General features: G+C 47.2%; 1 protein-coding gene across 1 annotated transcript in view; it reads right to left on the bottom strand.

Annotated features, from left to right (window-relative positions):
- Positions 1–293: 293 nt before the first annotated feature.
- LOC128661762 (kinesin-like protein KIFC3) overlaps positions 294–13,110 on the bottom strand; it is a 344,529-nt gene continuing 331,712 nt past the window's right edge. The window contains exon 19 of the mRNA XM_053715982.1: positions 294–2,440. Coding sequence (XP_053571957.1) covers positions 2,333–2,440 — 108 coding nt within the window. The 3' untranslated portion in view covers positions 294–2,332. The remainder of the gene's footprint in view (positions 2,441–13,110) is intronic.

Raw genomic sequence — 13,110 nt, 5'->3', positions numbered from 1 at the left:
CGCCTTTAATAACCTTAATGACTGAGTGTGAGGTTTTAATGGGTTAAATGCTAGTAAATGCTGAATCAAGCACTGGGCATATGAGTTAGAGAACAGTTACTTATTTCTTAATGAAATATAATAATGTGATGTCATTAAAGAAAATATAAATTGTGATCGTTGTGTGAGACAAGTACAAAGTAATCTGGTATTGGGTGCTGGGCTGTGATATCAGGGGTTACATGTCTGGAGGGATCGTTTGAAATAAATGACACATGACAAGAAATCACACACACAAAGGGTTAACCTTACTATGTATTTCATGAAGATTTATTACTGCTTCATTACAACCCCTTATAAAAACCAAACCCAAAATATTACACATCACATGACTGTTACAGCTACATGGCAAATACAGCACAGTGACAGTGAACCCCTCAATACTTTCTGCAAAACTACACAAATGTTATAATCTTTATTGTGTGAGGCTGTATGCCCCCCCCCCAATATCATACAAGCTTAAAGAGGACTATGTGTCACATTAAGAGCTTATTTATTAAATACATTGGTTGATTGTGTAAAAATCCATTTCTTTCTTTTTTTTTTTTTTTTTAAGGTGGCTGGCACAGTACAGCCAAACAGAGGCTGCATAATACAAACCATGGGGAGAAATATTTATGTATATTGTAGGGGCTGCATCCTTCTTTTTGCCAAATGGATCAGTGACCCTGCAACACGTGAATAGCTAATGGCTGGAGGGCTATAGCTTCGTCCCTCTGGTATTTAGTACATAAGAATTCAACAGCTACTTGTGGTTCAGGAAAACCAACTTCTGGCAGCTGAATAATAGGAAAAAAGAAATACATTTCATCCAACAGACGACATTTCAAAATCTAATAGTCAGCCAGAGAGGATTAGTAGGACATAAAGCACCATTACTGCAGTATTTATCTCAACTTTAAACAAGCAACAGATATTTTCCACCTGTGTCTAATGCTGTTCTTTATATGCGCAATTGTGCTCAGTGTTCTATGTCCCTAGAACACACAAAATCTGCAAATAGATTTGAATAACTTTACACCCCCCGGCCTGGGCTGCACTTGGTGGTTAAATGGAAGAGTATAACGTCTGATTCTCTGTCCCCTCAGGTGCTAGAGGGGAGAGATGCAAAAGGAACTAAAGGGAACCTGGTGATTTATGAGGGGCTGTTAGACCAGAACTAATAGAATGTTTGTTTGGATTACAGGTCACGGTATGGCCGGATATAGACTTGCTAAACCTGCAGCTGTAGATTAATATGATTCCGGGCTAGAGTCCAGAGGTCTGTGCATCACAGGGGGGAACAATCTGGTCAAGATTTATTAAAGAGCTGACAGGACGGTGTAGAAGAAATAAACCTTGGTCTGTTCTAAATGTGCCTCTGTATATTGTCTATTCTGTATTTATTAATAATGGATCTGTGCATCAGCAGATTGCAAGTCTGACCTAGAGGTATCAGAAACCCGCCTATCCTACAGTAAAATGCTACATATCAGTTGTGGTGACTTCCTGTCATTACTTCTTGCTCCTTTTACTCCTGTTTCTAGCTATATGAGCACTGCCTTCTGCAGGACATTCAGCCGGTTTGCCTCAGGGAATTCAGGTGGCCATTTCTGGTCACACAGAGGAGTGGGGCAAGAATTACTGCAGCCAGTAAGGCAAGTGAGCAACAAAGTTATGGCTGTAATGCCCCACATACCCCAGCACTGCCTGACATGTAGCGGATACGTAGGTCTCCTGGGAACATATGGATGTGATGGAGACTGTCTTCTGATTTGACACCAGTGACAACAATGGCTAGTCAGCACAAACTATCCTTACATGTCTGTTGTGTAAATATGTTCAGTTAGCAAAAAATGATTTATAATCCCTCCTATATGTACAAGGCAGCAGATGGGTTACACATGCACTTAGCACCTATAGGATTAACTTAGCACCAAGCTTTGCAATGAGAAGGTTAAATGGAAGTTATATTCTGCTTGTAGCGCAAGGAGTCAGATCTCTCCTTGTGTATTTGGTGTTTAACAGGTTAACTACGCCATGCCCTTTCTGTCAGTTACTAGGATACATTTTAGGAGCATTTGGCTTGGCACTGAAGAGGTTAATGCCAGGTAAAGTCATCTGGGATCACTTAGGGTTGGGTAATGTATCCGTATGATTATTGTGCTGGTGCCCGAGGTCAGAAGCAGGTTACATTCTGCAGATTCCTTAGGGAAATGAAGGGTTAAGGCTAAGGTTAAAGCCAAGGCAATTCTGTAGGTCCATTGGCATCTACTGGTCAGCTTTATCCAACAACCATCACTGTGGCTTCTTCTTATACGTCAATTTTGCGGGATGCTGGGCCCAGCTCCACCTTACACACTCGCTGTGCAAACTTCAGAGAACACACCGTCTCTCCAACATTGCCAGCCAAGGGTGACACCTGTGGGGACAGACCAGTCACATGACTATGGTGGGTATCACCTGAGTAACAATATCACTTGTTTTCCTTTTGGCTAAATAGGAAGATGGTGCAAGCTCACAGCTAGGTCTGATTGCCGGATGCATAACCAACAAGCAGACAGCGCAAACTACCAGCAGTATTGTCTTGTGCTGTCTGCTTAAAGCTCCTTGCAACTTGCTTATTCCCAGCATGCACCATGATATGGCTGTATGGTTGTTTCTCTATATCCCAGCATGCACAGTTTTATGGCTGCTCCTCTACATCCCAGCATGCACCACAGTATAGCTGCTTCTATTAATCCAAACATGCACAGCTTTATGGCTGTTCCTCTATATCCCAGCATGCACAGCTTTATGGCTGCTCCTCTATATCCCAGCATGCACAGCTTTATGGTTGCTCCTCTACATCCCAGCATGCACAGCTTTATGGCTGCTCCTCTATATCCCAGCATGCACAGCTTTATGGCTGCTCCTCTATATCCCAGCATGCACAGTTTTATGGCTGCTCCTCTATATCCCAGCATGCACAGCTTTATGGCTGTTCCTCTATATCCCAGCATGCACAGCTTTATGGCTGCTCCTCTATATCCCAGCATGCACAGCTTTATGGTTGCTCCTCTACATCCCAGCATGCACAGCTTTATGGCTGCTCCTCTATATCCCAGCATGCACAGCTTTATGGCTGCTCCTCTATATCCCATCATGCACAGTTTTATGGCTGCTCCTCCATATCCCAGCATGCACAGCTTTATGGCTGCTCCTCTATATCCCAGCATGCACAGTTTTATGGCTGCTCCTCTATATCCCAGCATGCACAGTTTTATGGCTGCTCCTCTACCTCCCAGCATGCACAGCTTTATGGCTGCTCCTCTATATCCCAGCATGCACAGTTTTATGGCTGCTCCTCTATATCCCAGCATGCACAGTTTTATGGCTGCTCCTCTACATCCCAGCATGCACAGCTTTATGGCTGCACCTCTATATCCCAGCATGCACAGCTTTATGGCTGCTCCTCTATATCTCAGCATGCACAGTTTTATGGCTGCTCCTCTACATCCCAGCATGCACAACTTTATGGCTGCTCCTCTACATCCCAGCATGCACAGCTTTATGACTGCTCCTCTACATCCCAGCATGCACAGTTTTATGGCTGCTTCTCTACATCCCAGCATGCACAGCTTTATGGCTGCTCCTCTACATCCCATCATGCACAGTTTTATGGCTGCTCCTCTACATCCCAACATGCACAGTTTTATGGCTGCTCCTCTATATCCCAGCATGCACAGTTTTATGGCTGCTCCTCTATATCCCAGCATGCACAGCTTTATGGTTGCTCCTCTACATCCCAGCATGCACCACAGTATAGCTGCTTCTCTTAATCCAAACATGCACAGCTTTATGGCTGTTCCTCTATATCCCAGCATGCACAGCTTTATGGCTGCTCCTCTATATCCCAGCATGCACAGTTTTATGGTTGCTCCTCTACATCCCAGCATGCACAGCTTTATGGCTGCTCCTCTATATCCCAGCATGCACAGTTTTATGGCTGCTCCTCTATATCCCAGCATGCACAGCTTTATAGCTGCTCCTCTATATCCCAGCATGCACAGTTTTATGGCTGCTCCTCTACCTCCCAGCATGCACAGCTTTATGGCTGCTCCTCTATATCCCAGCATGCACAGTTTTATGGCTGCTCCTCTATATCCCAGCATGCACAGCTTTATGGTTGCTCCTCTATATCTCAGCATGCACAGTTTTATGGCTGCTCCTCTATGTCCCAGCATGCACAGTTTTATGGCTGCTCCTCTATATCCCAGCATGCACAGCTTTATGGTTGCTCCTCTACATCCCAGCATGCACAGCTTTATGGCTGCTCCTCTACATCCCAGCATGCACAGTTTTATGGCTGCTCCTCTATATCCCAGCATGCACAGCTTTATGGCTGCTCCTCTACATCCCAGCATGCACAGCTTTGTGGCTGCTCCTCTATATCCCAGCATGCACAGTTTTATGGCTGCACCTCTATATCCCAGCATGCACAGCTTTATGGCTGATCCTCTATATCCCAGCATGCACAGCTTTATGGCTGCTCCTCTACATCCCAGCATGCACAGTTTTATGGTTGCTCCTCTATATCCCAGCATGCACAGCTTTATGGTTGCTCCTCTATATCCCAGCATACACAGCTTTATGGCTGCTCCTCTACATCCCAGCATGCACAACTTTATGGCTGCTCCTCTACATCCAAGCATGCACAGCTTTATGGCTGCTCCTCTACATCCCAGCATGCACAACTTTATGGCTGCTCCTCTACATCCCAGCATGCACAGCTTTATGGCTGATGTTCCTCTACATCCTAGCATGCACAGTTTATGGCTGCTCCTCTACATCCCAGCATGCATAGCTTTATGGCTGCTCCTCTTAATCCCAACATGAACTGATTTACATCTGGTTTTTAAGACCTACCATTAACTGCTTTATTGTGTCTCCTCCCAGAACATAAACTATTTTTTTACTTCTTGCAGCATTCATTTTAGGTGCTTGTTTCCTTCTCAGCATGCATTGCCTTTTAGTTGTCTCCCCCACTTGTAAGCATGCATTGCCTCCCAGGTGCTCCTCTCCATTGCCAGCATGAAATGCCTCCCAGGTGCTCCTTGTGCTTCCCATCATGCATTGCCTTCCAGATGCTCCTCGCGCTTACCAGTATGCACTGCCTCCCAGATGCTCCTCCCCTTGCCAGAACACAGTGCCTCCAAGATGCTCCTCCCCCTTGCCAAAATGCACTCCCTTCCAGGTGATGCTCACTTTTGCCAGCATGCACTGTCTCCCTGGTTTACCTTGTGCTTCCTAGAATGCACTCCCTCCCTGGTGCTCCAACCCCTAACCAGAATGCACTGCCTCCCAGGTGCGCCTCCCCTTTCCTAGAATGCACTGTCTCCCAGATGTGCCTCCTCTTTGCCAGAATTCACTGCCTTTAAGTGCTCCTCCTCCTTTCCAGAATGAACTGCCTTCCAGGTGCTCCTCCCCCTTGCCAGAGCACACAGCCTTGCAGGTTTTCCTCCCCCTTGCCAGAATTCACTGCCTCCCAGGTGTGCCTGCCCCTTTCCTAGAATGCACTGTCTCCTAGGTGCACTTCAAGTGTGCCAGCATGTACTGGCTCCCAAATGCTCCTTCCACTTGCCAGAATCTACTGACTCACAGGTACTCCTCTCCCTTGCCAGCATGAAATGCCTCCTAGGTGCTCCTCGTGCTTCCCAGCATGCATTGCCTCCCGGGTTCTGCACCCCAGCATGCACAGTTTTATGGCTGCTCCTCTATATCCCAGCATGCACAGCTTTATGGCTGCACCTCTATATCCCAGCATGCACAGCTTTATGGTTGCTCCTCTACATCCCAGCATGCACAGCTTTATGGCTGCTCCTCTATATCCCAGCATGCACAGCTTTATGGCTGCTCCTCTATATCCCATCATGCACAGTTTTATGGCTGCTCCTCCATATCCCAGCATGCACAGCTTTATGGCTGCTCCTCTATATCCCAGCATGCACAGTTTTATGGCTGCTCCTCTATATCCCAGCATGCACAGTTTTATGGCTGCTCCTCTACCTCCCAGCATGCACAGCTTTATGGCTGCTCCTCTATATCCCAGCATGCACAGTTTTATGGCTGCTCCTCTATATCCCAGCATGCACAGTTTTATGGCTGCTCCTCTACATCCCAGCATGCACAGCTTTATGGCTGCACCTCTATATCCCAGCATGCACAGCTTTATGGCTGCTCCTCTATATCTCAGCATGCACAGTTTTATGGCTGCTCCTCTACATCCCAGCATGCACAACTTTATGGCTGCTCCTCTACATCCCAGCATGCACAGCTTTATGACTGCTCCTCTACATCCCAGCATGCACAGTTTTATGGCTGCTTCTCTACATCCCAGCATGCACAGCTTTATGGCTGCTCCTCTACATCCCATCATGCACAGTTTTATGGCTGCTCCTCTACATCCCAACATGCACAGTTTTATGGCTGCTCCTCTATATCCCAGCATGCACAGTTTTATGGCTGCTCCTCTATATCCCAGCATGCACAGCTTTATGGTTGCTCCTCTACATCCCAGCATGCACCACAGTATAGCTGCTTCTCTTAATCCAAACATGCACAGCTTTATGGCTGTTCCTCTATATCCCAGCATGCACAGCTTTATGGCTGCTCCTCTATATCCCAGCATGCACAGTTTTATGGTTGCTCCTCTACATCCCAGCATGCACAGCTTTATGGCTGCTCCTCTATATCCCAGCATGCACAGTTTTATGGCTGCTCCTCTATATCCCAGCATGCACAGCTTTATAGCTGCTCCTCTATATCCCAGCATGCACAGTTTTATGGCTGCTCCTCTACCTCCCAGCATGCACAGCTTTATGGCTGCTCCTCTATATCCCAGCATGCACAGTTTTATGGCTGCTCCTCTATATCCCAGCATGCACAGCTTTATGGTTGCTCCTCTATATCTCAGCATGCACAGTTTTATGGCTGCTCCTCTATGTCCCAGCATGCACAGTTTTATGGCTGCTCCTCTATATCCCAGCATGCACAGCTTTATGGTTGCTCCTCTACATCCCAGCATGCACAGCTTTATGGCTGCTCCTCTACATCCCAGCATGCACAGTTTTATGGCTGCTCCTCTATATCCCAGCATGCACAGCTTTATGGCTGCACCTCTATATCCCAGCATGCACAGCTTTATGGCTGATCCTCTATATCCCAGCATGCACAGCTTTATGGCTGCTCCTCTACATCCCAGCATGCACAGTTTTATGGTTGCTCCTCTATATCCCAGCATGCACAGCTTTATGGTTGCTCCTCTATATCCCAGCATACACAGCTTTATGGCTGCTCCTCTACATCCCAGCATGCACAACTTTATGGCTGCTCCTCTACATCCAAGCATGCACAGCTTTATGGCTGCTCCTCTACATCCCAGCATGCACAACTTTATGGCTGCTCCTCTACATCCCAGCATGCACAGCTTTATGGCTGATGTTCCTCTACATCCTAGCATGCACAGTTTATGGCTGCTCCTCTACATCCCAGCATGCATAGCTTTATGGCTGCTCCTCTTAATCCCAACATGAACTGATTTACATCTGGTTTTTAAGACCTACCATTAACTGCTTTATTGTGTCTCCTCCCAGAACATAAACTATTTTTTTACTTCTTGCAGCATTCATTTTAGGTGCTTGTTTCCTTCTCAGCATGCATTGCCTTTTAGTTGTCTCCCCCACTTGTAAGCATGCATTGCCTCCCAGGTGCTCCTCTCCATTGCCAGCATGAAATGCCTCCCAGGTGCTCCTTGTGCTTCCCATCATGCATTGCCTTCCAGATGCTCCTCGCGCTTACCAGTATGCACTGCCTCCCAGATGCTCCTCCCCTTGCCAGAACACAGTGCCTCCAAGATGCTCCTCCCCCTTGCCAAAATGCACTCCCTTCCAGGTGATGCTCACTTTTGCCAGCATGCACTGTCTCCCTGGTTTACCTTGTGCTTCCTAGAATGCACTCCCTCCCTGGTGCTCCAACCCCTAACCAGAATGCACTGCCTCCCAGGTGCGCCTCCCCTTTCCTAGAATGCACTGTCTCCCAGATGTGCCTCCTCTTTGCCAGAATTCACTGCCTTTAAGTGCTCCTCCTCCTTTCCAGAATGAACTGCCTTCCAGGTGCTCCTCCCCCTTGCCAGAGCACACAGCCTTGCAGGTTTTCCTCCCCCTTGCCAGAATTCACTGCCTCCCAGGTGTGCCTGCCCCTTTCCTAGAATGCACTGTCTCCTAGGTGCACTTCAAGTGTGCCAGCATGTACTGGCTCCCAAATGCTCCTTCCACTTGCCAGAATCTACTGACTCACAGGTACTCCTCTCCCTTGCCAGCATGAAATGCCTCCTAGGTGCTCCTCGTGCTTCCCAGCATGCATTGCCTCCCGGGTTCTGCACCCCAGCATGCACAGTTTTATGGTTGCTCCTCTATATCCCAGCATGCACAGCTTTATGGTTGCTCCTCTATATCCCAGCATACACAGCTTTATGGCTGCTCCTCTACATCCCAGCATGCACAACTTTATGGCTGCTCCTCTACATCCAAGCATGCACAGCTTTATGGCTGCTCCTCTACATCCCAGCATGCACAACTTTATGGCTGCTCCTCTACATCCCAGCATGCACAGCTTTATGGCTGATGTTCCTCTACATCCTAGCATGCACAGTTTATGGCTGCTCCTCTACATCCCAGCATGCATAGCTTTATGGCTGCTCCTCTTAATCCCAACATGAACTGATTTACATCTGGTTTTTAAGACCTACCATTAACTGCTTTATTGTGTCTCCTCCCAGAACATAAACTATTTTTTTACTTCTTGCAGCATTCATTTTAGGTGCTTGTTTCCTTCTCAGCATGCATTGCCTTTTAGTTGTCTCCCCCACTTGTAAGCATGCATTGCCTCCCAGGTGCTCCTCTCCATTGCCAGCATGAAATGCCTCCCAGGTGCTCCTTGTGCTTCCCATCATGCATTGCCTTCCAGATGCTCCTCGCGCTTACCAGTATGCACTGCCTCCCAGATGCTCCTCCCCTTGCCAGAACACAGTGCCTCCAAGATGCTCCTCCCCCTTGCCAAAATGCACTCCCTTCCAGGTGATGCTCACTTTTGCCAGCATGCACTGTCTCCCTGGTTTACCTTGTGCTTCCTAGAATGCACTCCCTCCCTGGTGCTCCAACCCCTAACCAGAATGCACTGCCTCCCAGGTGCGCCTCCCCTTTCCTAGAATGCACTGTCTCCCAGATGTGCCTCCTCTTTGCCAGAATTCACTGCCTTTAAGTGCTCCTCCTCCTTTCCAGAATGAACTGCCTTCCAGGTGCTCCTCCCCCTTGCCAGAGCACACAGCCTTGCAGGTTTTCCTCCCCCTTGCCAGAATTCACTGCCTCCCAGGTGTGCCTGCCCCTTTCCTAGAATGCACTGTCTCCTAGGTGCACTTCAAGTGTGCCAGCATGTACTGGCTCCCAAATGCTCCTTCCACTTGCCAGAATCTACTGACTCACAGGTACTCCTCTCCCTTGCCAGCATGAAATGCCTCCTAGGTGCTCCTCGTGCTTCCCAGCATGCATTGCCTCCCGGGTTCTGCACCCCAGCATGCACAGTTTTATGGCTGCTCCTCTATATCCCAGCATGCACAGCTTTATGGCTGCACCTCTATATCCCAGCATGCACAGCTTTATGGCTGCTCCTCTATATCCCAGCATGCACAGTTTTATGGCTGCTCCTCTACATCCCAGCATGCACAACTTTATGGCTGCTCCTCTACATCCCAGCATGCACAGCTTTATGACTGCTCCTCTACATCCCAGCATGCACAGTTATTGGCTGCTCCTCTACATCCCAGCATGCACAGCTTTATGGCTGCTCCTCTACATCCCAGCATGCACAGTTTTATGGCTGCTCCTCTACATCCCAGCATGCACAGTTTTATGGCTGCTCCTCTATATCCCAGCATGCACAGTTTTATGGCTGCTCCTCTATATCCCAGCATGCACAGCTTTATGGTTGCTCCTCTACATCCCAGCATGCACAGCTTTATGGCTGCTCCTCTACATCCCAGCATTCACAGTTTTATGGCTGCTCCTCTATATCCCAGCATGCACAGCTTTATGGCTGCTCCTCTATATCCCAGCATGCACAGTTTTATGGCTGCTCCTCTACCTCCCAGCATGCACAGCTTTATGGCTGTTCCTCTATATCCCAGCATGCACAGCTTTATGGCTGCTCCTCTATATCCCAGCATGCACAGCTTTATGGTTGCTCCTCTACATCCCAGCATGCACAGCTTTATGGCTGCTCCTCTACATCCCAGCATGCACAGCTTTATGGCTGTTCCTCTACATCCCAGCATGCACAGCTTTATGGCTGCTCCTCTATATCCGAGCATGCACAGCTTTATGGCTGCACCTCTATATCCCAGCATGCACAGCTTTATTGCTGCTCCTCTATATCCCAGCATGCACAGCTTTATGGCTGCTCCTCTACATCCCAGCATGCACAGCTTTATGGCTGCTCCTCTACATCCCAGCATGCACAGCTTTATGGTTGCTCCTCTATATCCCAGCATGCACAGCTTTATGGCTGCTCCTCTACATCCCAGCATGCACAGCTTTATGGCTGCTCCTCTACATCCTAGCATGCACAGCTTTATGGCTGCCCCTCTATATCCCAGCATGCACAGCTTTATGGCTGCTCCTCTATATCCCAGCTGTGTACCGCTCATTACTTATCATTATTCACCCACTATCTATGCTCTGATCACACCTCTATACGTGCACGCTCTGTGTACCACTCTTTACTTATCATTATTCAACACTCTATCTATGCTCTGATCACACCTCTATACGTGCACGCTCTGTGTACCGCTCATTACTTATCATTATTCACCCTCTATCTATGCTCTGATCACACCTCTATACGTGCACGCACTGTGTACCGCTCATTACTTATCATTATTCACCCTCTATCTATGGTCTGATCACACCTCTATACGTGCACGCTCTGTATACCGCTCATTACTTATCATTATTCACCCTCTATCTATGCTCTGATCCCACCTCTATACGTGCACGCTCTGTGTACCGCTCATTACTTATCATTATTCACCCTCTATCTATGCTCTAATCACACCTCTATACGTGCACGCTCTGTGTACCGCTCATTACTTATCATTATTCGCCCTCTATCTATGCTCTGATCACACCTCTATATGTGCACGCACTGTGTACCGCTCATTACTTATCATTATTCGCCCTCTATCTATGCTCTGATCACACCTCTATACGTGCACGCTCTGTGTACCGCTCATTACTTATCATTATTCACCCTCTATCTGTGCTCTAATCACACCTCTATATGTGCACGCTCTGTGTACCGCTCATTACTTATCATTATTCACCTTCTATCTATGCTCTGATCACACCTCTATACGTGCACGCTCTGTGTACCGCTCATTACTTATCATTATTCACCCTCTATCTGTGCTCTGATCACACCTCTATACGTGCACGCTCTGTGTACCGCTCATTACTTATCATTATTCACCCTCTATCTATGCTCTGATCACACCTCTATACGTGCACGCTCTGTGTACCGCTCATTACTTATCATTATTCACCCTCTATCTATGCTCTGATCACACCTCTATACGTGCACGCTCTGTGTACCGCTCATTACTTATCATTATTCACCCTCTATCTATGCTCTGATCACACATCTATACGTGCACGCTCTGTATACCGCTCATTACTTATCATTATTCACCCTCTATCTATGCTCTGATCACACCTCTATACGTGCACGCTCTGTGTACCGCTCATTACTTATCATTATTCACCCTCTATCTATGCTCTGATCACAGCTCTATACGTGCCGGCTGTGTGTACCACTCATTAGTTATCATTATTCACCCTCTATCTATGCTCTGATCACACCTCTATATGTGCACGCTCTGTGTACCGCTCATTACTTATCATTATTCACCCTCTATCTATGCTCTGATCACAGCTCTATACGTGCCGGCTGTGTGTACCACTCATTAGTTATCATTATTCACCCTCTATCTATGCTCTGATCACACCTCTATACGTGCACGCTCTGTGTACCGCTCATTACTCATTATACACCCTCTATCTATGCTCTGATCACACCTCTATACGTGCACGCTCTGTGTACCGCTCATTACTTATCATTATTCACCCTCTATCTATGCTCTGATCACACCTCTATACGTGCACGCTCTGTGTACCGCTCATTACTTATCATTATTCACCCTCTATCTATGCTCTGATCACACCTCTATACGTGCACGCTCTGTGTACCGCTCATTACTTATCATTATTCACCCTCTATCTATGCTCTGATCACACCTCTATACGTGCACGCTCTGTGTACCGCTCATTACTTATCATTATTCACCCTCTATCTATGCTCTGATCACACCTCTATACGTGCACGCTCTGTGTACCGCTCATTACTCATTATTCACCCTCTATCTATGCTCTGATCACACCTCTATACGTGCACGCTGTGTGTACCGCTCATTACTTATCATTATTCACCCTCTATCTATGCTCTGATCACACCTCTATACGTGCACGCTCTGTGTACCGCTCATTACTTATCATTATTCACCCTCAATCTATGCTCTGATCACACCTCTATACGTGCACGCTCTGTGTACCGCTCATTACTTATCATTATTCACCCTGTATATATGCTCTGATCACACCTCTATACGTGCACGCTCTGTGTACCGCTCATTACTTATCATTATTCACCCTCTATCTATGCTCTGATCACACCTCTATACGTGCACGCTCTGTGTACCGCTCATTACTTATCATTATTCACCCTCTATCTATGCTCTGATCACACCTCTATACGTGCACGCTCTGTGTACCGCTCATTACTTATCATTATTCACCCTCTACCTATGCTCTGATCACACCTCTATACGTGCACGCTCTGTGTACCGCTCATTACTTATCATTATTCACCCTCTATCTATGCTCTGATCACACCTCTATACGTGCACGCTCTGTGTACCGCTCATTACTTATTATTATTCGCCCT

This window comes from Bombina bombina, chromosome 5 (genome assembly GCF_027579735.1).
Source record: "Bombina bombina isolate aBomBom1 chromosome 5, aBomBom1.pri, whole genome shotgun sequence".
NCBI lineage: Eukaryota > Metazoa > Chordata > Amphibia > Anura > Bombinatoridae > Bombina > Bombina bombina.
Note: the sequence above shows the minus strand (reverse complement) of the source record. Positions and strands in the feature narration are given on the sequence as shown.